At 38.1% G+C, this 26078-nt stretch overlaps 6 protein-coding genes across 8 annotated transcripts; 5 read left to right on the top strand and 1 right to left on the bottom strand.

Annotated features, from left to right (window-relative positions):
- Window positions 1-492: 492 nt before the first annotated feature.
- Window positions 493-4225, top strand: LOC114522315 (RNA polymerase II-associated factor 1 homolog). The gene is made up of 16 exons (XM_028542978.1): window positions 493-642; window positions 735-758; window positions 867-959; window positions 1078-1199; window positions 1292-1358; window positions 1548-1649; window positions 1863-1911; window positions 2031-2087; window positions 2157-2225; window positions 2417-2520; window positions 2600-2716; window positions 2822-2888; window positions 2957-3015; window positions 3443-3554; window positions 3652-3846; window positions 3932-4225. Exons 1-16 carry the CDS (start codon window positions 590-592, stop codon window positions 3974-3976), a joined length of 1335 nt encoding a protein of 444 aa, XP_028398779.1. The 5' UTR covers window positions 493-589; the 3' UTR covers window positions 3977-4225.
- Window positions 4226-4252: 27 nt separating this feature from the next.
- LOC114522317 (sterile alpha motif domain-containing protein 15-like) lies at window positions 4253-5229 on the top strand. The gene is made up of 3 exons (XM_028542981.1): window positions 4253-4486; window positions 4586-4684; window positions 4774-5229. Exons 1-3 carry the CDS (start codon window positions 4340-4342, stop codon window positions 5035-5037), a joined length of 510 nt encoding a protein of 169 aa, XP_028398782.1. The 5' UTR covers window positions 4253-4339; the 3' UTR covers window positions 5038-5229.
- Window positions 5230-5440: 211 nt separating this feature from the next.
- LOC114522316 (glucosamine 6-phosphate N-acetyltransferase-like) lies at window positions 5441-7005 on the bottom strand. The gene is made up of 6 exons (XM_028542979.1): window positions 6923-7005; window positions 6455-6629; window positions 6316-6378; window positions 6113-6243; window positions 5886-5947; window positions 5441-5604 (listed from the first exon to the last, which is right to left on the bottom strand). Exons 1-6 carry the CDS (start codon window positions 6929-6931, stop codon window positions 5457-5459), a joined length of 588 nt encoding a protein of 195 aa, XP_028398780.1. The 5' UTR covers window positions 6932-7005; the 3' UTR covers window positions 5441-5456.
- A 219-nt stretch (window positions 7006-7224) lies between these two features.
- On the top strand, window positions 7225-9045 carry LOC114522303 (NIF3-like protein 1). The gene is made up of 4 exons (XM_028542965.1): window positions 7225-7296; window positions 7569-8213; window positions 8372-8489; window positions 8562-9045. Exons 2-4 carry the CDS (start codon window positions 7612-7614, stop codon window positions 8970-8972), a joined length of 1131 nt encoding a protein of 376 aa, XP_028398766.1. The 5' UTR covers window positions 7225-7296; window positions 7569-7611; the 3' UTR covers window positions 8973-9045.
- Window positions 9046-9072: 27 nt separating this feature from the next.
- On the top strand, window positions 9073-12073 carry LOC114522302 (zinc finger protein ubi-d4 A-like). 2 transcript variants are annotated; one of them, XM_028542964.1, is made up of 8 exons: window positions 9073-9204; window positions 9316-9578; window positions 10086-10318; window positions 10405-10501; window positions 10844-11152; window positions 11315-11427; window positions 11509-11590; window positions 11675-12073. In XM_028542964.1, the coding sequence occupies exons 1-8, from the start codon at window positions 9179-9181 to the stop codon at window positions 11731-11733; spliced, it is 1182 nt and encodes a 393-aa protein (XP_028398765.1). In that variant the 5' UTR covers window positions 9073-9178; the 3' UTR covers window positions 11734-12073. The 2 variants fall into 2 exon arrangements, with proteins under 2 accessions (XP_028398765.1, XP_028398764.1); XM_028542963.1 differs by having other exon boundaries at window positions 10405-10507; window positions 11675-12071.
- Window positions 12074-12396: 323 nt separating this feature from the next.
- LOC114522343 lies at window positions 12397-22652 on the top strand. 2 transcript variants are annotated; one of them, XM_028543013.1, is made up of 24 exons: window positions 12397-12518; window positions 12843-13049; window positions 13787-13956; window positions 14218-14372; window positions 14538-14668; window positions 15212-15347; window positions 17233-17372; window positions 17501-17713; window positions 17991-18178; window positions 18299-18400; window positions 18646-18717; window positions 18793-18843; window positions 19128-19207; window positions 19338-19424; window positions 19499-19567; window positions 19829-19921; window positions 20001-20220; window positions 20351-20397; window positions 20483-20524; window positions 20705-20885; window positions 20995-21249; window positions 21354-21478; window positions 21647-21751; window positions 21866-22652. In XM_028543013.1, exons 2-24 carry the CDS (start codon window positions 12944-12946, stop codon window positions 21996-21998), a joined length of 2901 nt encoding a protein of 966 aa, XP_028398814.1. In that variant the 5' UTR covers window positions 12397-12518; window positions 12843-12943; the 3' UTR covers window positions 21999-22652. The 2 variants fall into 2 exon arrangements, with proteins under 2 accessions (XP_028398814.1, XP_028398813.1); XM_028543012.1 differs by lacking the exon at window positions 12397-12518 and having other exon boundaries at window positions 12798-13049.
- The last annotated feature ends 3426 nt before the right edge of the window (window positions 22653-26078 follow it).

Raw genomic sequence — 26078 nt, 5'->3', positions numbered from 1 at the left:
TGTACTACAGAATTTTCTTTTGTTAATTGTCATGATTTTTAAGGCATTTTTCCATGCATCTAATCAAAATTTTTATAAAAAAATGGTTTTCCTGTAAATCCTCAGGTTCACGAACCTTGTGATACGTTGGGTCATGTTGTGATGGTGCCAGAATATCGGGAAATATAAATATATGTTATTTACCAGATTGGAGGTCCGTATAGGGAAATATTTCCCAAGGTTTCAAAAACAGCCCGAGGCCGAGGGACGTTTTTGAGACCGAGGGAAATATTTCCCTATACGGACCGACTAAACTGGTAAATAATAGTTGTTTTTTTTCTTGCGGTCCGAATTCATTTTAGCGTTGGCTCTGTGTTTTTAAATCTCGCGCGGTCCGTACGGCCTCATACGGACCGCTCGCGTAGCCAATCAGATTGCAGGAAACGCTAAAATATGCATTCGGACCGCAAGAAAAAAAAAAGATATTTTTATTTATCCAATAGAAAATATGGAGTTTGAAAGTGGAAGCGCTGACCGAAAATAGAAACAAAATGGCGTCCACCAAGGGGTGAAAAGTTTTTCAACCAAGGCAGAAAAATAAGCTTTAAATATGCCTCCGACAATCCAATCTCAGGAAAAGAAACGTGCAGAAGAAGGAAGAAGGTAGGAAGACTGTATTTCGTGTATCTTGTATGGCATCAATAAAGTATCTCAGAGTAGAAATAGACTTCAATCCTGAATTTTTGCGTTTACAGGTCATCTTCGCACCAAATATCAAAGTAAGTATGTCGAGTTGCTTAACGGCACAGTCATCCGAAGCGAAGCATAATTGGCTTAAAAATGGTTGTACAAGTATCTCCTACATCAAATAACTTGTGTTTTCTTAGGCCTGAGTTTGTGTGCAGAGTAAAATACAACAACCATTTGCCAGATATCCCATTTGATGCGAAGTTCATTGCTTATCCTTTCGAGGCAAATAGGTAAGAATCATTTGTAAAATGAAGGAAACCATGATATGTATTCAGGATGCATTTTGAGTTTTCAATTTTGTACAAATATTTTTGTAAACTCTTGATGTCTGGTGGACATTTTATTTAGGTTTGTTCAGTATAAACCCACATCTCTTGAAAAGAACTACAAACATGAATTACTTACAGATGTTGATCTTGGTGTGAATATTGATTTGATTGACCCTGGCACATATGCAGTAAATCCAGATGGTACAAGAACTGTTTTTCTTATTTTGACCAGCTTCAGTGCTTGCATGGTGTTGAAGTATAAATGATGTTTAGTTGAATTATAAATTTTACAGTCAATCTCCATCCAATTGATGAAAAGTTACTTGAAGAAGAACCAATGGGTTTGACAGATCAAAAAAGGTATCACAGCTTGAAAAATATCTTAACAAGATGCCTGTGTGACGACGAAAAATAATAAAAAAAAACAAATAAAAAAAACAAAACCAGGGCAAATTTTCAACTCTGTCGCTGACGCCGGGGGAATAATTGTGAATGTTTACTGTAGATGCTGTTCACTTTATACATAGCCCCCTTTTGGTAATTTTTCAGGTCACGGCAACACAATAAGACTGTTTCATGGTTGAGAAAAACTGAATATATCTCAACAGAGTATAACAGATTCCAAACCAGCAATGACCAGATGGAAACAAAGTAGGTTGACTGCATCTAATAAAATAATATATTACTTCTGCTTCTCATCCTGTAATACCCCATAATGTGGTCCTAACATTGCAGAGCATTTTAACTCTGTCTTTTAGCAAATAATTCTACATTGGTTTTGATATCTCAGGTTTATTGATGTAAACACAATTGTGGACTTGTGGTGTAAACCAATTGTCAATTTATTTTGATACTTTAAAACAGGGTTGGCTACAGCATGAAAAAGAAATTTCAAGGTACAGATGTCTACAAGGTAATGTGTGGAATATATCTTTCTATATTGACTTTGAGTTTGACCATGCACTCATATTTTTTGTGCATATCAACAATGAAAAATAGAAATATGACCAATTTTTCAAAAATCTTTCCCAGGATCGAGAAAGTCAAGTTGAAGCAATCCAAGGCACCTTCGAGTCAGCTAAACGTCCAGTATGTCAACTTTTTTGTCAACTCCTACCACAATTTGAGAAAAGCATTGAACATCTTCCTTTTCCCTAGATCTATCGTCATCCAAGCAAAAGGGGCATTAAACCAGTTGATGTTTTACCCGTTTTTCCAGACTTTCAGGTATTTCTTTTCTTGCACAGTAATCAGATATCCAGTAGTGTGAATGCATTGTCCTCCTACTGGGAAACTTGTGCTTAAGCAACCATTTGTTGAAAGGTTCTGAGTCAGTGCTAGCTGCTGAATTAGGGTGCATTTTTACCAAAGTTAACTGGACTCCAGGGTGTGACAACGGTTTATTTTACCTTCAACAGATGTGGTCCCAACCTTGTGCTCACGTCATATTTGACACTGACCCAGCCCCTCGCGGTGGTCACGAACCAGCAAAGCCGGAGGAAATGTGCCAAGCTATGATTAGGTAGTTAATACATGAAATCTTGAAATCTCCAATAATACTATCTGTGATTCAAGCAACTTTGTATTTTTGTGTTTTCCAGAGGTATGGTAGACGTTCAAGGAGACCAATTTGTTGCGTATTTCCTACCAGAAAGTGAAACTTTGGGAAAACGCAAACGTGATCAGGATGAAGGAAACGATTATACCGAAGGCGACGAGTAAGTCTTAACTAAATGCATCTTTGTTATAAGATATTGCTTCTTCCTCTTTCGCGTCATCCCCGGGTGATGGTTCAGTACAAAACTCAAGTTCATCATCTTTAGATATCATTACAAAATGGCACGGGAGTATAATTGGAACGTTAAGAACAAAGCATCGAAAGGATACGAGGTAAAAGACTTAGCTTTATATTATTTTAGTCCAGGGTTGCATCAACTTGTTCTGCATTTACCTTGTAGGAAAATTACGTTTTCGTATTTCGAGAAGACGGAGTGTTTTACGATGAACTTGTGACGAGGTACACGTGTTCTCTTTCGTCACAACTTATGAGTTGTCCCTAAGTTCATTTTGAAATTTAAGTTCTCAACCTTCCTCTGCTGTACGAAGATCTCCATCAAAATAATATAGCCTACCATTGCTCTTGATATACTGTATTTTATCAGATTATAGGATATATGCCGTAAATTGGCTAGAAAACTATCGTCTCAATATCTCAGTTTCTTTCACCATATATATTTTCTGTTCCTAATAATAATAATATCTATATCCAAGTGACTGGTCATCTAGCTCGGACTGCTAAGATTTGATGGCCGAATTCACTCTGTGTTTCAATTGCTGAATGGGAATCTTTGTTTTACAATAATTCCCCACAGAATATATTCGATATTTGCAGCTTCTTGTAACTGTGTTTGGAACTGTGTCTTATTTTCGTTGGTATTGCACAGGGTTCGTCTGAGTAAACGTCGTACGAAAGGTGGATTAGGTGGGGTGAAGTCGACCGTCTCAAAACTCTTGGTTAAACATAGAGAGTTAACGGAACAAGAACAAAATTTACAGGTGAGGTAGAGGCGGGTGGTGGCCAAAAATATTAAGTTCACTTTTAAATTATTATCGTTTCTCTTCTTATGAAAATTTGATTTAAAATATTTTTTAGAATGCTCGTCTTCTGCAACTGGAGAACGTCGTTGTTGAGAACGAGGAGGAAGATGAGGATGAAATTGGAGAGGGAAATGATCAATCTGGAGATGAAAATGGGGATGACGAGGAAGCGAAACAGGAGGAAGAAGTGGGGGACAACGATGAGGAGAACAACGAAAAGAAAGCTGAATCAAGTGCTGGCGAGGAATCGGTAAGCATGCAGGGCTGGAGTGCTCATGGCTGTGCCGTGCGAAGTCACACAGAAATTGGTGTTAACATTTGTTTGCACTTTGCAGGGTGACGATAGTGATGAAGGGATATTTGGGGATGATTCTGACTAACTATGAACACACAGAGACGCTGTGCAACAGTGCAAGTGGAATTGGTAGATAAGAGTTAAGTTAATCCGCAGATACAAAAAATCGTAGTGTCATACGCATATATCCAGATCTTTCCGTATTGCCGTTTTTACGAGGAGTGATTTGCGCGAAATCTTTTGTTTTTTGAAGGACCATATATAGTTCTCATGATTTTGGGCAACCTGTAAAATATGTACAACTAACGGCATCTTCTAAATTAGACGAACTTAGAATATAATTTTTTAAAATTAAGTGAAAGAAATTCGGTATTGCACTTTTGGCGCAACGCGCAAGTAAGGCAAGAGTCTGGAAACTAGTAAACTGTAGTTGCCAAGGAAACGTGTAATGGCGGCCGAAAATAACAACAACGAGAACGATTTAGAAAAGAAGTTTTCTACCTCGTTTGACAATGAAGGCATTCCCTTATGTTTGGAATGGAGTGCAGAGGATGTAGCTGAATGGATAGAGTATTTAGGCTTCCCACAATACAAGGTAAGCTTTTTATTTTTGGTGGTTTTACAATGAATAGCGTTAACGATCAAAAGGTCTTTTTAATATTTAACGTTTGTTTTCACTTTATACATTGAACAGCGATGCTTCTCAGATAATCTCGTGAATGGACGAAAATTAATAACTATACATGCTTCATCCTTGCCTCGCATTGGTATAACGGATTTCGAAGATATAAAGGTGAGGCTTCGTATAATTTTCTTCAATTAGAATGTCCATTGGCTTAAATCGAATCAAATTTTAATCACGTAATGCAACATTACTTGCAGTTAATTGCAAAAAAAGTTCGAGAGATAACTGGCCTTGAGGAACCCGATTGGACCAGAAGCATTACCCTGCAACATCGCGAAAGACTTGGCCTGTTTCTTGAGAAACGAGCGCTTACTGGTGCTGAGCGAGATGCAGAAACGTTTGCAGAACTTCACCGGTTTTTAGATACCATGGAGGCACATGCTCCAGCAAAGAGAGTTGTTTATCCTGATATTAAAAAGACTGATTCGAAAAAAAGAGCTGAGCCAGTGGCGAAGGCTTAAGTGATCATTGAAAGCAAGAGAACACTTATGGCTTTACTATTGATCAGGCATTTGGTGATCAGCAGAGCTTTAAAAAGAAAAACTATTAGAAAAAGTCTTGTCAATTTGATTCTTGCAGAGCATTTAGGCCATGTACAAAAATCTATGTATTTATTGAGCACGTTTTATTTGTTGCTTGCACTTAATTTTTATTTTATAATTTATGTTTTTAATAAGGTTATATATTTTGTAATTTAAAAATTGGCAATTCCCAGAGCTTTGCTCGCTGTAAATGCATTTCCATCCAAGGAGGAAATGCTACTTCATTTAGTGTGTGTGAGTGCATGTGCACGAAGATGGGGGTTCCCTGGAGACTGGAGTGATGTGATGTGTTCACATTAATTTGAATGCCTAAATTTATACACCTATATATATTATGACTAATTATAGAATCTGTTGACTAAGAAGTGAACATCCTCCTTTTTATAACCAAATTTGTTATAATATGGAACCAGTGCTTCATTGCAATCTAAACTGATCTTGTAGCAACCAAGATTTTTTGCAAGTAATGTTAACGACTCAACAAGGCTAAAAAAGAAAACATGTCATGTCAATACAGATATATAGTTATATAATCTGTTGGAAAGGGTTGTAAAAAATTGGTGTTCCTCTTTCACTGAGTGTATATCATCAGGCATTACAAAGGTAATGTTCAATTAGGTTTAATTGTGCAGCAGTTCTGCTCATAACTATGCCAGACCCAAAAATTAAAAAAAACTTATTAGAGATAAGCAAACAGCAATTTTTTACATTGCAACTATACATAGTCAACTTTAAGGTCAACTAAGTGATTAATCAGATAAACTTACACTTTGCCAAAATGTTTTCCTCTGCATTTAGTGTGAACAACAACCTCTTCTATACGACCTCTCTGTTTTAAAGATTATGTAATTGCTGTTGATGCAAATATATGCTAAGCAAAATATTCAGGTACAGTATATTCAGTTTCATTTCAGTTCAGATATCCACATAGCCCAACCCACAGCCCACAGGGGGAAAATAGTTAATTTGCTATTTCAAAATTCATGCTTCTTACCATTGCAATTTCATGAATGAATTTCTGCTCTAGAACTAGCGATGCTGCAGCAACTATTTTTCCTTCCTTTGTGTTTTCTATCACAGCAATGTAGTATGTGTTTGGACATTCTTTCATCTCTCGAAACCTTTCTGAAGATGTTACATATTAATATTTTGACAATTTAGGAAATTTAGATGGGAATTTTTCTGATGATATCTTACTTCCATATTTCTCTTCTGTAATGTCACCAACTTTTGTAAGTTGAGCAAGGAGTTCAATGTAGCCTGAAGAAAACAGTTCAATTAAGTACTTTTAGGAATAACAGGGTAAAACGTACAGGTTGTTGTTTTGTCATCGTACCTTTACAATAATCATGAAGGGACAATGGTCTCATGATAAAATTTTCTCCAAGATTTGAAGGTGAGACTGATATGTCAAGTCTTTTCTGGCTGTCATCAAAATTTATAGACTTTAGAAGTTTCTCATCAAAAAGAAATTGTTCACTGCATTCACCCAAATGACCCAATGAATTGTTCTAAGAAATATTTATACAGGGGAATTTATTATTAGTAAAGCGAATAATATCACAAAACAAAACAAAAAAATAATTATTCTATCGCAAATATTTTATGCGATAAAACAAAAGTTTAAAATTGTATTTTCGTTTTGTGATTTATTACTATATACAACATCTACCTATTTTATACATATTATCGACGTGGCAATTTTCAAATAGAAAGTAACTGTGCCGCCGAATTATTTTAATTTTTTTTTGTATATAGTTTGTGATATGTATAAATACATGACAATTTTAAAAATAATTCTCACTTCTGCCATGGTATTTTTCTGTTTTCACATTCACGCTTGTCAAGTCAGGGTACTTGCCAACTGTAGTAAATAGTAATACCAACCTCGTACCCAGGGTCTTTACTCGTGGGGGGGAGGTTGTAGTAATACTTGCCAACTTTTTAATATTCTGTAGAAATCCCGAGCAAGATCCCAAAATATCCCGTGATCTCCTAAAAAATCCTGATGTTCCCTAGTCCTGGTCACACAGTTTAGGGATTCCTGGGCTCAGTGATTCGGACAAGCAAAGCACCGAAAGAAGCAAATAAGCGTCGATTGAGCTCGAATATCAAATAATTGTGCCACACTGTACTTGATTTACTGATATCGCATGCATTACATAACATATACGACAGGTATGGAGTGAGTATGAATCAATTTAGAAGAATGTATCAAATGTCCAAGAGTTTAATAAAAAAGAAGGACAGTGCACGTGTAGGTCAGAGCTAGGGGTATTGCTAAGACCTTTCTGATTTTTTCCATTGGTCATCGCTACCTCAGTACAAGAACTGCAGAGGCCTTTGTTTGCAAAGTTGTAACTATAGCACCACTAGAAAGAATAGTTTAAAATTAATATATTGAATTTAATAAATAAAAGTTTTACTTGAAGCTTCCATAATCTTTTCAGGTAATACATGATTGTAAGAGCAATTTGAAATCAGAGTATTTTGATGAAAAGGTGCCAAAGATACTTGAGATATTTCAGCAGATCTTGTCAGTCATTGGTCAAAGGCATGGAGTTAAGGGAGATAGTTTGCCGTCTTGAGGATTATGCTCCACTGCCATTAGCTGAAAGCTGGGATAATGTTGGCCTTCTGGTTGAGCCACTGAAGGCGAATCATTTAGTTCGGTCAATTCTCTTAACCAATGACCTCACAGAGGCTGTTATGGATGAAGCCATTGAGAAGAATACAAACATGATTTTGTCCTACCATCCTCCAATATTTTCACCCCTTAAAACATTGACTAGAAATTCTTGGAAAGAACGAGTGATTCTGAAAGCTATCGAGAATAAAGTAGCAATATATTCCCCACATACGGCATTTGATGCTGTCACAGGTGGGGTGAATGACTGGCTGGCAAGTGGTTTAGGAAAAGGGATGGTGAAACCTTTAAGAAGCACACTTGTTGATGGAAGTTTAGGTACTCATATGGTGAAATTTGTGTTTCCTGGGGCAGATGAACTTTCAAACAAATCCTTAACAGTGGACGAAATAGTGACTAAATTGAAACAAGCTGAAAAGAGTATCAATATCAATGTCAGAAAACATGTGTAAGTGTGTAAATTGTTTTTCATAGAAGAAATATATAGTTTTGTATTCTATTAGCAATACATAAGAACTTCATGCCCACCCATGGTAATCAAAAGAATATAGTCAGTACAATCTTAGCTCGTAATCCACCAAAAATTATATTTCTTGTTTGATGTAGAGATGATTCAGATGTGAGTATCAATTGCAATGCTGTTTCCTTGGGGAAAATCATGACATTCTTGAATAGTGAAATCCCAGAAGTTTTGAAGAGTACTAATGTTTTCAGTCTTGCCAAGGTAATATTTATAGAAGGTCATTGTTTAGCTTGAATTAATAAATATGAGTGCATATTTATGTATGCTTTTTAGATACCACTTCAAGACACTGGTGTTGGCCGTTTATGTACTTTAGAAGAGGCAGTATCCGTTGAGACCCTTGTGAAACGAATTAAGGATCATTTGAAATTGGATAGAATTCGCTTTGCATCAGCAGTAAGGCCAAGCTGTCAAAATGGCCTTGTAAAAACAATTGCTATTTGTGCAGGGTCAGGAGGGAGTGTTCTTAAAGGCATCAAAGCAGATATGTATTTGACCGGTGAGATGTCACACCATGACATATTAGATGCAGTTTCTTGTGGCATCCATGTTGTCTTGGGTGAGCATAGCAACACTGAACGAGGATTCTTAAACATATTCTCCCATGTTTTATACAATATGCTTGAGCATAAAGTAACCATTCATGATTCAAACATTGATAAAGATCCCATTCAAATAGTGTAATGTATGCATATATCTGCCAAATATAATAAAAGATGATTCCTTTTATTCTATGGCCATATTGGCCCCTGTTGAGCAGTCTTGTACCAAAATCAAGAGTACAAGATTATCCCTAGGGATGAGTGAAGGGAGGCTCTCCCCTTTACCCAGACGCCCACCCCTCGCCTTTTTCTAAAAAAATTCAAATTTGAAATTTCGCGTGCGCAAACATGGCGGCAAAAGTTGGCATAAGTAGGTAAGTTATTGTTCATTTATCTTCAAAAAAGACCATAAATTTTAAAACTTTCGTGTATTTTTTGAAGCTAGTTAAGCTTGTCCATCACTAGAGTGTATTTCTCGGTTTTAGCTCGCGATATAAAGATGCCTTGGAGCAAACTTCGGCTTACAACATGCGACTAGGCTTTGAGCGTAAACAAAGAAGCCCATTTCTCGATGCTCAAACCGGCGTAGCTCAAGTTAACTGTCATCTATGGAAAAGTAAGCTTTCCAGGCGGGCTCCGGCTTACCCATATCAAATCTGTAGTTATCCTGGTCGACGGTGGAAGAGGAAACCTCGTCCGCAACCAATCGGAGATGACGGCGATCCTGCCGCCGAAGAGGCATCTCAAGGTTGGAAATTTTAGCGAGAAACGAAGTTGTGTGCTGCTGTTTTTGTAGAAGAAATAGTTCTATTTTCTAGGGCGTATCACGCGAGTTGTAGGTGAATATTCCGGTTCGTCAGGTGTATCAATTTCAAAATTAGAATTTAGAGAATATTTGTTACTTTTGTCAGCCATGTTGAATTAGGAGTACACAAAAACTCCATAAAAAGTTCGGCTTATTCTGTGGTGAAACGCAGGCAAACAAACAAATTTTCTTTTAAGAAGTCGTCTGCAAGGTTAACCTACTCGAAAGAACGTTCGGTTTGAAGAATATTCGTCTGTTACATAAAATAATTGATGCTGTCAAATTTTGTTGGCAATGGTGGATAGAAAATGGTCAGGCAGTCAAAGACAAAAAATCATATATATACCAAATCTATCAAACTAACAAGCCTTTGCCACTGATCATTGCTTTTCAAAAAGAAACAAGATGTTGTTGCCAACAAATTTCCAATATATTTGTGCCCAATTCTAGTGATGACTTTGCCACCAAATGACACTACCTTGAGTCAACCTGCAATGCCTGGTGTAGAAGTTAATAGTAATTTTGATGAAATGGCTGAAACAGCGGACGTTGAGCCAATTGAAGAGAGCGAGGAGGAGAGTGAGGAAGAGTCAGACCCAGATGATGATGGGGGATCAAGGAGGGCAGGAAGATTTGGCCGATCATCTAAAAAGGGACTCTCAGCAGGCATGCTTAATTATAAGGTAAAATGTTTATGTGGCATATGTAGCACTTCCCACTCTCACTTAGTTCAGTTATTTAATAAAGATATTGTTTTTACTTACTTCAGATGATGAAGGTAGACCCAAGCACTCTCAAAATAAAGAATTACACCAAAGAAGATTTGGCAAAGATGACATACGAAGAAAGACAAAAACCCTATATGTGTGAGAGTAGGTCACTGTTAAACATTCTTCAACACCAGCCCTTTAAGAAACATGGACGTTCTTTCTAATATTTTTCTGGTAATTTGTTTAGTTACATTGTACACAGGCAAAAAATGCTGTACCTTGTACACAATAGTATTCCCATTTAAGCATAGTGTTAGTTATCCTCAAGATTCAATTTATTCCTTAATTTCCATTTTTATCAATTAATATGATTCAAGAAAGCCAACTTTATAGTTGAATATCCTGCATGGGCACATGAATACTTCGTAATTGAATGTTTATTGTTTCGTTCATTTGCATCAATATTAAGAGAGTAATTTAGTTTGTCAACATTTTTAGTTTGTGGAAAACGATACAAAAATGGTCCAGGCCTCAAATATCATTACACACACTACAATCATGATCAAGATGGTTCTTCTAGTGAAACAACTGAGGTAAATCATCCTCAGGCGTTACCTGGCTCGCCTATGATTGAAACAAATGTTCAGCCATATGTCACAACTACGACCGTGGCAGTAACTAAAGAAACTCGATCAGGCATTGCAAATCCAAATGACTACTGCGATTTCTGCCTCGGGGATGCGACCAGAAACAAGAAAACACTGTTGTCTGAAGAGTTGTTGTCTTGTGCTGACTGTGGACGGTGTGGTGAGTTCCCATCTTTTGACTTCTTCTTTGAGATCTCATCTTCCAGATCTCAGAGAGATTGTCAGGCAACTTTAATGTGTGATTTGTGGAAATCTGGCTAAAATGAACTTAGAAAAAATGTATCCAAGCAAGACAAGTGTAAACATATTTGATTTTTTACAGGACATCCAAGTTGCTTACAATTTACTGCAAAGCTCACGGCTAAAGTGAAGCAATATCGCTGGCAGTGTATAGAATGTAAATCATGTACTTTCTGTGGAACTTCGGATAATGACGTATGTGTGATACAAATATATAAACTATTGGACACTACTAGGCACAAGTTTCGAACACTGATCGTATTTTTCTTTATAAAGGATCAACTGCTGTTTTGCGATGATTGTGACCGGGGCTACCATATGTATTGTTTGAACCCCCCGATGGACACGCCACCGGAAGGTAGGAGATCTTGCTTGAAGTTAAGTTGTTTACAATTCATGCGAGTTGTTTATTACTTTCTTCATGACGATGCGCTTTTTTTAGGGAGTTGGGTTTGCAAATTGTGTGAGGAAGACGAAAACATGATGGCGAGGAATTCGTAAATGTGGATTGTACAAATACCTCTTCAGTGGCAGTGCTCATTCAAACATTCAATATTCTCAGTAATGAGAATTGATAACGATATTCGTAATTAGTACAGCTGATTTTTGAAGTATCAGTTAATTTTGTGTATAGTTATTGCGCTATAATAAAGCCTCACTTACAAGGAGACTTTTACAACGCGATTTTATCCATGGAACCAGGTTACTCAGTACATCCAGAAGTGATTAGATAGCTAATATATCTACGAGTCGGTCCAAATAGTCATATTTTGAAATATTAAGTAAATTATGTTAACCTTTGATGCTCCAAAAAGACAACCCAAATTTTTAAGAGTCAAAGACTAAACGTGAAATCACGGATTAAATGTGTTTCTTGTCGCTTATACATCGCCAGTTTACACCATACATGCGATGGGTAAAAACGCGGAATCTCAAAAGAACGAAGAAACTTAACCCGGTTCATAGAAAAGTTGGACAGGGCCAGGGGGATCGCATGACTATATGCCGGGCTTAATAATGACAGTTTTCCAAATCTTTCCTACATTAAAATAATAGTAAATAATATTACACCTGTCGCTCCTAGAACTATAATAATCACGCCCTCGCAGCTGCTCTTGAAAAGAACAACTGAAGCTTTCAAGAGGTCTGTGTGAAACGGATCAACACAAAAGCGAAATTCCGTGATCAAATGAGCATAAAATTCAAACTTCATTAACTTATGTAACTGTGTACGTATTTGAAGTATATCACCGGCGTTATACCGTAGATAAGATCCAGTACAACAGGTAATGATGGTTTATATCAAACCTATGTTTAAAGTTTTGATAGACAGGAGGTGTTTATTTAACCAGTCATCGGTGATGGTGTTGGGCTTTTTTCTCTTTAAAAACCCTTTTTGAATGACTTAACTAGGCAATTCTATCAAGGTTAATCTTTAACAATATCTATTAGATATTTTACCAAAGGTTGAGTCAAATAAGTGCCTTTGTTTCCTTGTCAAAAACTTAACATGTAAATCGCAGAGGAGGGGGGGAGGGTGTCTTTGTCCTCTTGTGCAGTCTTTCATGCAAAGGGAGGCGGGTAGAAGTTGTGCTTTACTTTGGTTTTAGGCGTTCGACGTGGCAACCGGAAATTAATTGTATACAATCCAATATGGCTTCATGTTTATGATTAACTTTGCTCCAATATAACTGCAAGACCTTCGAAGAAGATGAGCGAAGAAAGCATTATCGCTGAGAGCTACTCTAATTTAAAAGATGCTATTCTGTTGGGACGAACAGACATTGTAAGGGGGATCCTGTCAACTGCAGCGGAGAGTAAGTACTTTGTAGTTTGTGCTCACTTTATAAAACAAATGGCAAGTGCAATTATAACATAATAATTTTAAGATTTTTTCCTTCTAGTTTATAGTTTGTGATAGCACTCACAATTCTTGTCATTTTGGGGGCTGCATTTAATAGCACAAAGTGTTACCGTATTTATGAATACTTCAAACGTGTTTTGTACAAAAGTAGATGTGTGATGTGTCAAGTTATCAAATTAGTCTCGTATTTTGCTTATACCTCCAATTATAAAAGTATGACTTGTGTATGCCCAACTCTATCGGTCTCAAAATTGTCTTTAACTTTTGTAATTAAGCAAAACCTCAGCATACCAAAAGTTGTTTTGCCTAGTTCATCATGCATTTGTAATCCACAAATATACCTCAAGTGCTCAATGCATTATCTTTTGAAAATGTGAGCAATTTGTGCTCCATTCCAATAATAAAGCTCAAAATAACAGCATGAACTGATGTGGGATGCATGTGAATACATGCATTATCAGCAGGCATTTAATAATAGTAATGAAGAGAAATGACCTGTTTCTCCATGAGAATATTTGTAGATTTTTATAGGATTTTGCAGAAAAAAATTATATAGTTATAAATTTCAGCAAAATTTTGCAGTGATCTTGTTAACTATACTGTCCCATTCTAGACTACTGGTATAACTTTGAAAATGTGTGAAGTGGACCACATCTATCTGATTGTGGAATATTATGCCCTGTTTTTCAGGCAGGTTTGAAAATGGTTTCTTTGAAGATGATGAAGAAGAAAGGGATGGAGAAGATTTCCGAATCAGGAAATGGGATGAAGATTATGAGGATAATCCATACGACATTCTACGTGTCATGTTGAACTTTATTGACAATGATGCTGGCACTGCCTTGCATCTTGCAACCAAGGTAAGCATAATTCAGGCTAAGAGTGGGTTGGTGAGTAGACAGATTGGTTAGCTGGATTTGACAAACTGCTGGTATGTTGCTCTCAGCACTAGTAATAAAAAAGACCTTTTATCCCTTGTCAGATTTTCTAAGGATAGCTGTGACAATCAGGAATGTTCTCATAGATAATGACTTGTACTGACTTGTTTGCACTAAAATTAACAGTTCTTCCAGGTAGTCTAATCACAACAGTATTAACTGAAATACTTCCATTACTTACAGCTAGGTAATGCTGATATCACAAGAGCACTGCTATCTGCTGGGGCCGACCCGACAAGGATTAACAAAGAAGGAGCTACGCCATTTGAATATTGTACTGATGAAAAGATCCTCCGAGTTTACAATGAACAACTTCTTGAAGCTGCTGCTCACAGTCAGTAAGTCTCTGTAAAACCCACAGAGAGTGCCATACTGATGAAATACTTCATGTTAATGTTCAATGGTTGTGCTCTCACAAATGAGTCAACTATTCCAGAATAATTGCAGCTGTCATCAGAATGGAATCTTTAAAATTTGCTTAACAATTTGTTCATCCACCTCAGATTAACGAAATTGGAAAGGTTACTGAATGCTGGTGTTAGTGCTAATGCTGGTGATGGCACAGAGTCAAACAATCGTGCCATCCATTGGGCGGCAACGTTCGGTGGTCATGAGGCTGTCAAATTGCTTTGTGGTGAGTTTTACCCCTTGTTTGTTTCTAACAACAGCTAATGGTAAAGCACAGTCCTCCACAACCTTGATGTTCCACCCTAACCCCAAACTTAACCCCCTACCATAATCCACACTGAAATACCAACGCCTACTCGAATCCCTAACACTAACCTCCCACCATAACACTAACCTCCCACCATAACACTAACCTCCCACCATAACACTAACCTCCCACCATAACACTAACCTACCACCATAACACTAACCTACCACCATAACACTAACCTACCACCATAACACTAACCTACCACCATAACACTAACCTACCACCATAACACTAACCTACCACCATAACACTAACCTACCACCATAACACTAACCTACCACCATAACACTAACCTACCACCATAACACTAACCTACCACCATAACACTAACCTCCCACCATAACACTAACCTCCCACCATAACACTAACCTCCCACCATAACACTAACCTACCACCATAACACTAACCTACCACCATAACACTAACCTACCACCATAACAATGGCCTTTCTTCCTGCAGAGCACAACGCAGACGTGAACGCAAAAAACCGCGACGGCTCGACCGCCTTGTTTGATGCAGTGAAACGAAGAGACAAAGCAATTCTTGAAATACTCTTGACGTATGGCGCAAGGACGGACATCTCTCTTACGCAAGGGTAGGACGGAGATTTTTTTTCCATGAATCAGTCTCGTCATTTATATATGGCTGGAAGGTGGGTGGGGACTGAGGGGAGGTTGGGGGGAAGATTCTTGAGAAATCCCAAAGTGGAAGAGCTTTTGAGAATCCACCACTAACTGACCAATGAACACATTCTATAACCTCCCAACATATATCATATGTTATATTACTTGTTGACCCTTACATCTTCTAAAAACACAAAAGAACTTGTCTTCAACAGCCGCATTCTAAATATTTTCAGTCTGACATAAAGCATGATTTATTTGTAACAATTTTGTGACCTCGTAAAACACGTTTTTAAGTGAAAAATGCCGTGCGTTTGCAGTTAGGATGGTAAAATAGAGATACCATTTTCATTATAGTACACCATGATATTTTTTCTCCAATATTCTGCATATTCAGGAGTAAGTTTTGTGACATCTTCGCCAATAAATAGATAGAATCTTGGCCTATTTTTACACTTTTTCATGGTTGAAATTTTCGCTTTGACGTAATCTTCCCCACATCCCACGCGTTCCTTGTCGTTGGTAAAGTACATGCATGGAGCCAAATAAGTTCCAAAGATCACATACTCGGGACATTTGTGGTTAATTATTGAGTACGCTGTCATAAGTGCTTGAAATATACCAGTAAGTAATTTATGTTCAGCCTGCCTCGTACTTCCATCTTTTGGCTTTACTCCGGAGATTATCAGGTTTTCTGATATTTGATATGCTGGTTGTTCCCAAAGAGTTTCATTGTTTTTCTCCAATTCCCTGAGAGTCGTAGTTAAAAGTTTCACCGTAGAGAGGGGAATCGTATCGCTCATCTCGGAGAGGTAAAGGAATCCAAACTGCTCCGTGTAAAAAGATGAGTTGATGAGACGAAATATTTCTTCCGCTATCTGGTCTGCGTTATGCTTATCATTTTGTCTTCGTTTCACTATATTCCAACCTCCCGGAAATCCTCTTTTATGAGAATCACGCTGTTTCTGCGCGAGATAGCCGTCGCTGATAACCACTATCTTGATAAGGAGGGCAGTCCCAGGCAAAAGTGCACCAATGGCATTCATTTTCATTTTTTTTCACGAGAGCTTCCAGTCAGGCCTATTCTTTATAGGCCGATGTCTCATTGAAGCGTTAAACTTATTATGATACTGAAATCTCATTAAAAATTAATTAATCGTTTGAGTGTTGAACAGACACCATGAATGTTAATTGTAGGTGCTGAATTTATCATGCTACGGTAGTACGGTTTTCTTGGTTCGTTGTTAACGAGTACATTGACAGGTTAAATGTTTAAAAAGATAGTTTGAAAGTTTGACATTCTAATGCCGGAATATATGACAGTTTTAGTCTAATGCTTGAATAGGTAGTTTGACAATCTAATATTTGAATAGTTAGTTTCACAGGTTTACAATCTAATCCTTGGATAGTTGAACAGTTTTATGCTTGAATAAATAGATTGACAGTTGAATGCTTGAATTGATAGTTTAACAAATTAGAAATAAGCGGTTAAAATTACTGAATTTCAATTTATTGTTGATATAAAATTACATTTAATTTACTTTTAATCAAGCACAAAGGTAAAAAGGTGTTATACTAAAAAGTGAAAATTTCAGTGTAAAAACATTGACACACTTATCACATATTGATAACAATGAATGCAGCCATAGAAATAATAGACGTACTGAGTTCTGTTGTCTATTATCTCTGGATGCAGCACAGCACTGTCCACTCCTGTTTTCATCAATTGGGATATATGCCGTGAAATTAAAACGAAGAGCCGTGCACAGTAGTAAAATACACACGTAACATTGCCACTTCATGGGTTGCCAATGATCCGGTAATAATCAAGGGGTTTTTTTGAAAAATCTATTCCAGATCAAATAAAGGTAAAACTCCCGTCGACCTGGCACCAGACAATTCTGAGATAAAAGATCTGCTACTGAACCCTCCCGAGAAAATCGTTCTCACTCCTGAAAAATCACACAATGAAACGAATGGTCCGTTAAACGAATCAGGTGAGTAAGTTGAACACCACGCAAGACGTGATATCTTTGATGACTAGTTTTTTCCAATTTACTCCCGTGTGTAAATTTGTGGGAAAATTCTCTTCACGGCCAGCGTCAAAATCAACTTTCTTTTGTAGATGTTGTGGACCGTGACAGTATCAGCAGCCTGAGTAGCCTGGGGGAGACTAAAAGCGACGTCAAGATCACGGAGAATGGAGAAGCTGAAAGCGCACGTGAAATCGACCTGACCCTACTTTGGCCTTACCCTCAGCAGTTGACCTTGATCAAAGGCAGTCGATATTACCCCGAGGCGTACCTCAGTATTAGAATACTGACACATAAGGATGAAGGTAAGAGTATACCTTTCCCTTAACGTCGCCTCATGGGAACACCCTCCCACCTCATCCCCGTATCTCCATTTTGATGGTATACCAGGTGAAGTTAAGGCGGTATTGCCTGTGGATAGCTTGCTATTTTGCCATCGCAATACTGTTAATCTGACCTTATTTTGACTGTCTCAACTACTAATACTTCTGATGCCAGATTCTGCAATATCAGTAGAAATAACTTGCCTTCGCTCACAGTCTTTGACCAAATACATCATTGCTGCAAAACACTATCTTCTAGATCCATACAACATTCAGGACATGTGGCGTGCTGTTGATGAATCCTTCAAGAAGCTTGGCTTTTCACTCAGAGTACTTTTCGTCTCTGATGAGGATCATGGCGTAGTACCAGGATGCATTACGTGCTCGATCTCTCCTTTGCTGTTCTCGAAAACTGAAAGTTATTCCATTCATGTCTCGTCTCAAAGGGTGAGCATTTCCTTATCTGCATGCGTTGCATGTTTAGTTTTTTCTGCCAGGTCTTGGAGCAACTGATCTCTGATGTCATAGCTTTATCGTACTGGATGGTCATTTTCTCTCGTCATCTAGATACGTCTACGTGGCAGCGAGCCTCGGGCTCTGTGGTACAGCATTAACACGTTGCTGCAATTGTTCAGGTTGTCGCACGGAGTTGGTATTCCACAGATGCAGGTATTGTACCTACAGACTTGTGAAGGTTTTGGCTTCACATATCCGGCCATAGATGGCGTTCCAGTTCTTTACCGTTCAGTGTCCAGGTAGACAACAGATATTCGTGTTGCGGTTTATGATGATCGCAATATGAAACTGGACATAAATGCAACCGGACTGCCTAAGATCATTACAGTTGATTTTGTTTCAATTCTTGATCTGAATGAATTAATGTTTTTCTAAGATGCATCTGTACTTGTTTTTAGATTAACGATTGGCCAGACCTAAAGTACAGGGCATTCTTAGTGGATAGTGGTCATGGAAGAACCCTTAATTCAGTATGTTTGAAGAGTGTAATGATCACCCAAGCCGGTCATCCAAAGATTTAAAACATTCTTGTTTCATATTTCTAGGATTCCTTGTTATTCTTAGTTGATGTTCTCTCAAATCTTAAATACAATCAGGTGTGTATGATTCATTATTATTTAAATCTTTAACAGTCAAACAGTTATTTAAATCATAAAGTTCAATAAGCTTTTCATTTTTCATTTGCTATCTTTTGGGATCTTTCCCTCACACTATGCTCTTTCGTTTGCCTTGCTTGATTACAGCATGCAGTAGCAGCTAGCACCAGCTGGTAGTTAGGAAGCCACTTAGGCGCAGCTATGGAACCTGGGCTTCTGTGTCGCGATAGTAATCTTAATGTGTGCTGCATCAATCATCTTAGAGTGCAGCTTTTCTTTCGTAGATGGTTTTATGTGTTCAAAATGGTTTTCTATTTGAGAAACACGAAGAGGCATGTAAGGATTACTCTCGATACTCCCAAAGGTAACGCAACTTGAATATATCCCCGAGAAACTTGTAGTTAATCCTTTAGTTACAAGCAATGTTTTATTCCACATCAACTAGGCTTAATTTTGCCCTCGACACATCCTCATGCCTGTTTCTTTGTTTCTAGCGAAATTCTAAAGCTAGATCGATATTGTCGGAAAAGATACATTGAGTTGATCCCCTTTATGGACCATATATCCGATTTCGGCAGATGGTAAGAAAGGAAAGGCTCATATAACCAGCTTACTCAAACCACTCACAGCATCTTAATTGATGTTTCCCTCTCAGGTTGAAACATGATAAATATAAAAATCTTGGAAAGTCTCCGGCTGTCAACTGCACGTCTGAGGGGACAAGGTACTTGGAATTATAATAAATTATACATTTTATTGTTGTTGAAAATATTATTGTTTATTATTTACTGGTATATGGTCTCACAGAAAGTTTAAGTCATGAAGTTACCCAACTGGAACACCCAGTCCAGCTTGGTAAAATATACACAGTAACATAACATTTGTCATTTAACCATGCGATGAGATATCTTATGATAAAAATGTTCCACTGATGCCAAAATGCTCAAAGTCCTCAAGCCATCCAGTTAATCATACATCCTTTTAGTACGTCAGAATGTTTGTGCCCAGAGAATGTTGAGACTGCAAGTTTTGTGAGGGACCTGAACTCTCAGCTATGTACATCGTTTCCCACAGCAAGGTAAATTCCTCTATATTGAAAGGCTTTCTTTTTATTCAATAAAAAATTTAAAAACTTGATTCGTATAACAACACTGTAGGTTCATCCATGTCGGGCTGAGCAATGTGACTGATTGCGATATCAAGTCTAAAACTTCAACAGACAAAGATCTTCCGATAATAAAACATGCCAGAAATATCAACGAAAACTCCAGGAAACACAAGAAAGCGTGTATGATGTGGACTAACTCGTTTCACGACTATTTGAAGCATGGACACGAGTTACCGGAAGGCATGATTGCTATGGAATATGGGGGAAAGGTACGATTCCCAAATACTCACTGAAGTTCTCCGGTAAACCCTTTTAACCTGACTGATCAACTGTTAACCATACCATCAAATTCTTCCGCCTGGTTTTCGAAGTTTTTATAATGATCTTTATTCATTTCAGTCTTCCTACGAATTTGGTGTGTTTTGTAAGCTCTGCTCTGATTCTGGGTAAGATTTTTATCCTCAATTCTCTTCACTTTCGTGTTCTTTCATCATATTTGATTTTGTTTTCTTGCTTGTTTTCACAATTTAGAGTTCCGTATTACGTATGCCCAGGCACCATGAACTGGACAAGGTGAGATTTCACTCTTCTGTTGCCTACCGTGGTCAGACCAGAGCTCTGCAACACTTGCTCTAGAAAACTATCTTCTCTCGCATTTTACAGATGTGTGATGCAATACGTACTGACTTTAACGCGCGGTTTTATAACTCCATCGGTCATCTAATCTTTGTCTTGTTCATTATTTCCCGCTAGTCTCGTTGGAGCAGATAGTATTGACTTAATCGACGATGCTGTACAGACCGCTGTCCTTTTTAATGCTCTGGGTATACTCGTCACAGATTGGTCAGCATATGGTCACGTGTCTCCAGTCGAGGTCAGCTTGCCTGCATTCGCAGCTGGTGGGGCGCTTGCTTGGAACTCGAAAATAAAACAGGTATGTCCAGTTTGGGGGTTCTAATCAGACCCATGCAGGCAAATCCATGCCAGATTTCGACCTTCGTTTCCCACTGGAAGTCGCTTCAAACTTGTTTATACTTTCCCAGGAAAGCGTGGTATCAACTCTTCCCAAAGTTCTGAACGTACACGTGTTCCAAGACGAGGCAGCCGTGATAGGAAATGTTCTTCAAAATTTGACTCAGGTTCATAGAATTCTTCAACCCCGACCAGTGCCGACGGATGACGTAGCACAACACGCTGTTTATCCGGGAAACAATGCTGACGATGCTAGTCAATTACTACAGCTGTTCCTGTTTCCAAATGATGTAAAACTCAACAACCTCGACAGCGATAATATCCAGGTTAATATCCTGCTGGTGATATTTTTCATGCATGTCATCTCCTTGAGAAGAGTTAGCCTTTACGGAAAAGCGTTTATCTTTAATATATCAAGTGCTTTATTTAGAAAGCGTCTCGATGTTTGCGGAAGAACCAGGCGTCTTTAGCCAAGACTCAAATGAAATGCCACCGAGCTTCGACCACCGTGAAAGCACTTCACCTGGTTTTAGATATGGCGTTGTACTCTTGCAGGTAGGTTTGTATCAATTCACTTCTTATCTCATTTCGTCATTTTTATATTCAGAAGTACATTGTACGAATGCAGCCGCATGTTTCAAGTTTTGATCAGCAAGACTGAGATCCCATATGAAGACCGTTCATTACTGTTTCACTAATCAGAATGTTTTTAACTGTCGATAGAGTTGGACGTGGATTGCTCATCGGGAAAAGTGATAAAAATTCTGAAGCAGGATTCACTGCTACTTCATGTTTGCCAAGCATAATGCGAACAGATCTTGCTAACAGGTTAGTTAAACCATACAACTTATTGCCTTTGTAGATACCACGATGTTCTCTTTTCTAACCTGCTTTTCGTTCTTACTTGCCTTTTACTAAGCTTTCTGTCGTGTGTTTTTTCAGACTTTTAGGGATCATTGAAAATCACCGTCGCATCTGGCCATTAAACAATAAACCTGGAGGAGTGGAGGAATCGGTCAAAATTCTACAAAGAGTTTTTGATGAAATTGTTCCTTCATCAACTCTGTCGGTTTAACTGTAGAAAATTTAAATTTCATTCCCCCAACACGAAAAATGAATACTTTCGGAATTTCGACAGCTTGCACGCAGAAGTGGAAAAATTCAACTCGCTAAAAAATACGATGGCATGTTGCATAGGACAACTTTTGTTATCTCTTCATAAGGCAATCGAGTAATTTAAACTGTCTTGAAACGGTTTACATAATTCACAAGTGATCACTTAAAACGTTATCCTGTTACCCCAGGGTTTTCAAATTTTGTTGAAAGGTTGTCGTATTACCTACGGCGAATCTTAGAGATTTAGAATATGAATGAACTTTGTCTTTGATCGCTCTGGAGTTCGTTGAAAACGAATGCGACAAAAAACATGCCGTAGAATTTGATTTAGTTTGTATCTAAGTGATCTACTGTATTTATTTGTAATATTTAGCAGATTAATTTGTTTCATTAATTGTCTAATCGGCTGAAGTCGGATTAAAATCCGGATAAAATCAGTCTGATCCCAGTTAGATATTGAAATGTTGTCGTTTGATCTGATTTTGACTAGATATTTCGATTTCACCTCAACGCAGAGGAAGGTAGAACAAAAAGGCAACAGTTTTTAGGGTCGTTTCTAGAGAAGAGTTCCCTGAACCAGAACCGATTCAGTAATCTAATCCTGATCTGAGCAGCTAATTTAAAATTAAACGAGACTTACCGTAAGTTGAAGTTTGATTGTAATTCTATGAGTACTTGGACACGGAAACTAAGGAGTCATGTGAGATATGCGCACGCAGATCGAGCAGTCAGTTTTTAACGCAACGAGAGATTACAACAGTACCTTCAAAGGGAGGGAACAAGCTCAATATACCCAAACACGAATTGTGTAATATGGGCGGGTGACTCCTTAGTTTCCGTGTCCAAGTACTCATAGAATTACAATCAAACTTCAACTTACGGTAAGTCTCGTTTAATTTTAAATTCTATTTCGTCCTTGGACTACGTCACTAAGGAGTCATGTGAGATGTTCAAAGTGTTGTAATCACGAGTGATAACAATTTACCACAGAACTCAAACAACGAAGTAACTTTATTCCAATTTTACTAGAATGCATAATTAACTTGTGAAAGCTTGTAATAACGATGAACCAAAGTCCTCTTCCAACCGTAATGGTTTGTTATAATATTTTTGAAAAGTTTGAGCGTTAGACCACCCAGCTGCTTCTAATATTGTATCAATAGAAATAGATGTGTTAGTTGCGGCTGACGACGATGCCGCTCTTGTACTGTGACCACAAAAATCATTTATTCCGGCCAGTTTTAGAACTGTTTTCAGCCATCTCGAGATGGTGTCTGTGCTCACTTCTTTATGTGGTTTTTGGAAGCTAATCAACAACTGTCGGGAGTTTCCTCTTAAACTCCGCGTTTCTTTCGATATACTCTGTTAGAAGCTTGAATGGGCAAAGCGTGGGATCTGGCTGATATGGTTTAACCATTAGGGCGCCAGGTGTTTTCCGGGTCTAGATGTTTTTAACAGTCTTTCAAAATGGAACACATATTTCCCGTCTGCGCACGACATACTGTCAAGTGACAAGGCTTTAAGAGTTTGACACCTCTGTGCCGAAGTAAGAGCAAGAATCATGACCAGTTTTAGCGTCAACGTTTTGAGGGTTAAATTTCTGGTTGGCTGAAGAGTTCGTAGGTAGTCTAATACTATTCGAACATCCCAAATATCATTGTGCCTTGGTAAGGATGGTCGACTTTCAAATACCCCTTTCAGGAAACGACAAACCATCGGGTGTGTTCCAAAGTTGGTGTTATTTGATAAAAGTATGATAGAGGACAGAGCACTACGTGCTGTATTTAATGCACTGTAACCAAGACCCTTTTTAAACAAGTCTGCGAGAAAATTTATCCCTTCTTCAACAGTGGGTGCAAAGGGATTGATATTCTGTTCACTACAATATTGTTTCCATTTTCCCAAGTATCCTTCATATTGTTTTCGCGTACCTGTTCTCCATGCTGCTTCAAGGACTTCTTTAGCTGTTGCCGAAAGGCCTCTGTTTTCAAACTGTTCCCTGATAAGTGACACACAAGTAGGACTAGTTTCTCGTGGAGAGGGTGCTTCTCCAATGGGTTGCTTGGGAGGTGCAATGTTGATGTTGTGCTGGGAAGTATGATGGGTGACTGTATCAGCATTCGGATTGCCACTGGCCACCAAGATTGGGTTGGCCATTTGGGTATAACAACTAGGCCCTCGGATTCTTCCTTTTGGATCTTTTGTAGGACCTGGCTAATTAAACAGAATGGTGGAAAAGCATAAAAATCATATTCAACCCATGGGTGGTGAAAAGCGTTAACTGCTATTGCTTCAGGATCAGCAGTGTATGACATGTAGGGCTTAACTTGGTAATTTATACGCGATGCGAAAAGGTCAATGTTTGGCTTAAAATTAAGCTTTGCACAAGCATTGTGAAACATGTCTTTGTCTAAGCACCACTCCGTGGTACGCCTAGTTTGTCGAGACTCGTAGTCTGCGTCAACATTATCTTTACCAGGTATACGGGCAACTGTGATCCATACATCATTTGCAAAACACCAGTCCCATATAGTTTTGATAAGACTGTTCAGCGTTGGTGAGTGGCTTGTTCCCATTTTATTTAAGGTAATTTGAACAGTAGTATTATCTACTAATACTTTAACATGCTTTGTTGAGACCAGTTTTTTATGTGCTTTGAGGCTAAAAATACTGCTAGCAACTCTAAATAATTGATATGATATTTGCTCTCTTTCAGAGTCCAAAGTCCTCCTGTTTTAAGATTTTCAATTGCACATCCCCAGCCAATTTTTGAGGCATCAGTGCACATAGTCACATTTGGTTCTGGTTTATAGATCAGATTGTTTGCTGTTTCTATATTATCTGCCCACCATTGCAGTTCAGATTTTGCATTGTTGGATAACTGCATTTGTGTGTCAAAATTATTGTGATTAAGTTTTAGGGCCTGAGCTTTTTCGCCCTCTGTAATTCTAAAATGAAGGGGTCCCTGCATAACCCCTGGAAAGGTAGAGATTAACAGACCAACAACCTGAGCAACCTCTCTTATAAGAGGCATATCCTGAGAAAGAAGGCAAATGACTGCCGACTTCAACTTCTTTGCCTTTTCTGGTGTTAGTGAGACAGTCATTGTTATAGAATTGAGAATGAACCCAAGATACACAATTATTTGCTTTGGCAAAAACACAGATTTATCAGGATGAGGCACAAAATTCAATTTGTCTAACACTGTTACTGTGTCAATGACATTGGATACACACTCTCTATTAGTGCTACCAATCAAGATGGAATCATCAATATATGGTGATGAAATATGTCCCTTGTTTCTTAAGAATGAGTATACTGGTTTTAATAACTTTGTAAACTTTCTAGGGGCAAGAGCTAGCCCATTGGGGAGGCAAGTAAATTTATACAATACCCCATTCCAGCAGAATTTTAAATATTTTGGTGCTTGGCACTTACACGCACTGAATAGTAGGCGTCTTTTAGATCTACAGATGCCATATAGCACTGAGGCTTCATAAGCCTAATGGCATTCCAAATGGAATCCATTTTGAAATGCCGGTAAACTACATGTTTATTCAAACTTTTTAGATTTAAAATCATCCTGTATGACCCATCAGGTTTGGGTCTTACAAAGATTGGTGAGATGAATTCATGTTCTTCATGTGCAGAGTGAACAATGACGCCTTTGTTTAAAAGCTTTTTAATTTCCAGTTCAATAACAAGTTGCTCAGCTCTGGAAAATATGTTCGCTTTTGGTGCCTTAAGTTGATGAGGTAAGGAAGAAAATTCTATTTCCCCCATGACTGTCTGTAAAACTTCCGAATCAGAAGTGAGTTTGCGCCACTCACAAAGTTTGTGACTTAATTGGCCAGCTTGAAAGTTATCTACTCGGTTAGTAAAATATTCCACCAATGATGGAAGGTCTGTCTGAAAATTACTAACCTGTAAATTTTTTAAAACTGTCGCCTCTCTTTCTTTCTCCATAGTCATTGGTTCTGTTGATGCTTGGGTGCTGGGTTCTTCTTGGTTTGAAAACTGGATCTTGGTGGGTGCTGTT

Source organism: Dendronephthya gigantea, unplaced genomic scaffold (genome assembly GCF_004324835.1).
Source record: "Dendronephthya gigantea isolate DGI-Jeju-01 unplaced genomic scaffold, DenGig_1.0 000022F, whole genome shotgun sequence".
Lineage (NCBI taxonomy): Eukaryota > Metazoa > Cnidaria > Anthozoa > Malacalcyonacea > Nephtheidae > Dendronephthya > Dendronephthya gigantea.
This window is presented reverse-complemented; position numbering and strand designations above follow the sequence as displayed.

Excerpts from the sequence above, each read along its gene's own strand:
- LOC114522315 (XM_028542978.1), top strand. The coding sequence starts at position 590 with ATGCCTCCGACAATCCAATCTCAGGAAAAGAAACGTGCAGAAGAAGGA. Across the intron at positions 1,650-1,862 it reads AATGACCAGATGGAAACAAA|GGTTGGCTACAGCATGAAAA; the intron begins GTAGGTTGACTG and ends ACTTTAAAACAG. Across the intron at positions 2,226-2,416 it reads CCGTTTTTCCAGACTTTCAG|ATGTGGTCCCAACCTTGTGC; the intron begins GTATTTCTTTTC and ends TACCTTCAACAG.
- LOC114522317 (XM_028542981.1), top strand. The coding sequence starts at position 4,340 with ATGGCGGCCGAAAATAACAACAACGAGAACGATTTAGAAAAGAAGTTT. Across the intron at positions 4,487-4,585 it reads TAGGCTTCCCACAATACAAG|CGATGCTTCTCAGATAATCT; the intron begins GTAAGCTTTTTA and ends TACATTGAACAG. Across the intron at positions 4,685-4,773 it reads CGGATTTCGAAGATATAAAG|TTAATTGCAAAAAAAGTTCG; the intron begins GTGAGGCTTCGT and ends CATTACTTGCAG.
- LOC114522316 (XM_028542979.1), bottom strand. Across the intron at positions 6,244-6,315 it reads TACAGAAGAGAAATATGGAA|AAAGGTTTCGAGAGATGAAA; the intron begins GTAAGATATCAT and ends TAACATCTTCAG. Across the intron at positions 5,605-5,885 it reads GGAAAACATTTTGGCAAAGT|CCTTGTTGAGTCGTTAACAT; the intron begins GTAAGTTTATCT and ends TTTCTTTTTTAG.
- LOC114522303 (XM_028542965.1), top strand. The coding sequence starts at position 7,612 with ATGAAAAGGTGCCAAAGATACTTGAGATATTTCAGCAGATCTTGTCAG. Across the intron at positions 8,214-8,371 it reads ATCAATGTCAGAAAACATGT|AGATGATTCAGATGTGAGTA; the intron begins GTAAGTGTGTAA and ends TGTTTGATGTAG. Across the intron at positions 8,490-8,561 it reads ATGTTTTCAGTCTTGCCAAG|ATACCACTTCAAGACACTGG; the intron begins GTAATATTTATA and ends TATGCTTTTTAG.
- LOC114522302 (XM_028542963.1), top strand. The coding sequence starts at position 9,179 with ATGGCGGCAAAAGTTGGCATAAGTAG. Across the intron at positions 10,508-10,843 it reads AAAACCCTATATGTGTGAGA|TTTGTGGAAAACGATACAAA; the intron begins GTAGGTCACTGT and ends CAACATTTTTAG. Across the intron at positions 11,153-11,314 it reads TGCTGACTGTGGACGGTGTG|GACATCCAAGTTGCTTACAA; the intron begins GTGAGTTCCCAT and ends GATTTTTTACAG.
- LOC114522343 (XM_028543013.1), top strand. The coding sequence starts at position 12,944 with ATGAGCGAAGAAAGCATTATCGCTGAGAGCTACTCTAATTTAAAAGAT. Across the intron at positions 13,957-14,217 it reads CCTTGCATCTTGCAACCAAG|CTAGGTAATGCTGATATCAC; the intron begins GTAAGCATAATT and ends CATTACTTACAG. Across the intron at positions 18,401-18,645 it reads TTGGTATTCCACAGATGCAG|ATTAACGATTGGCCAGACCT; the intron begins GTATTGTACCTA and ends ACTTGTTTTTAG.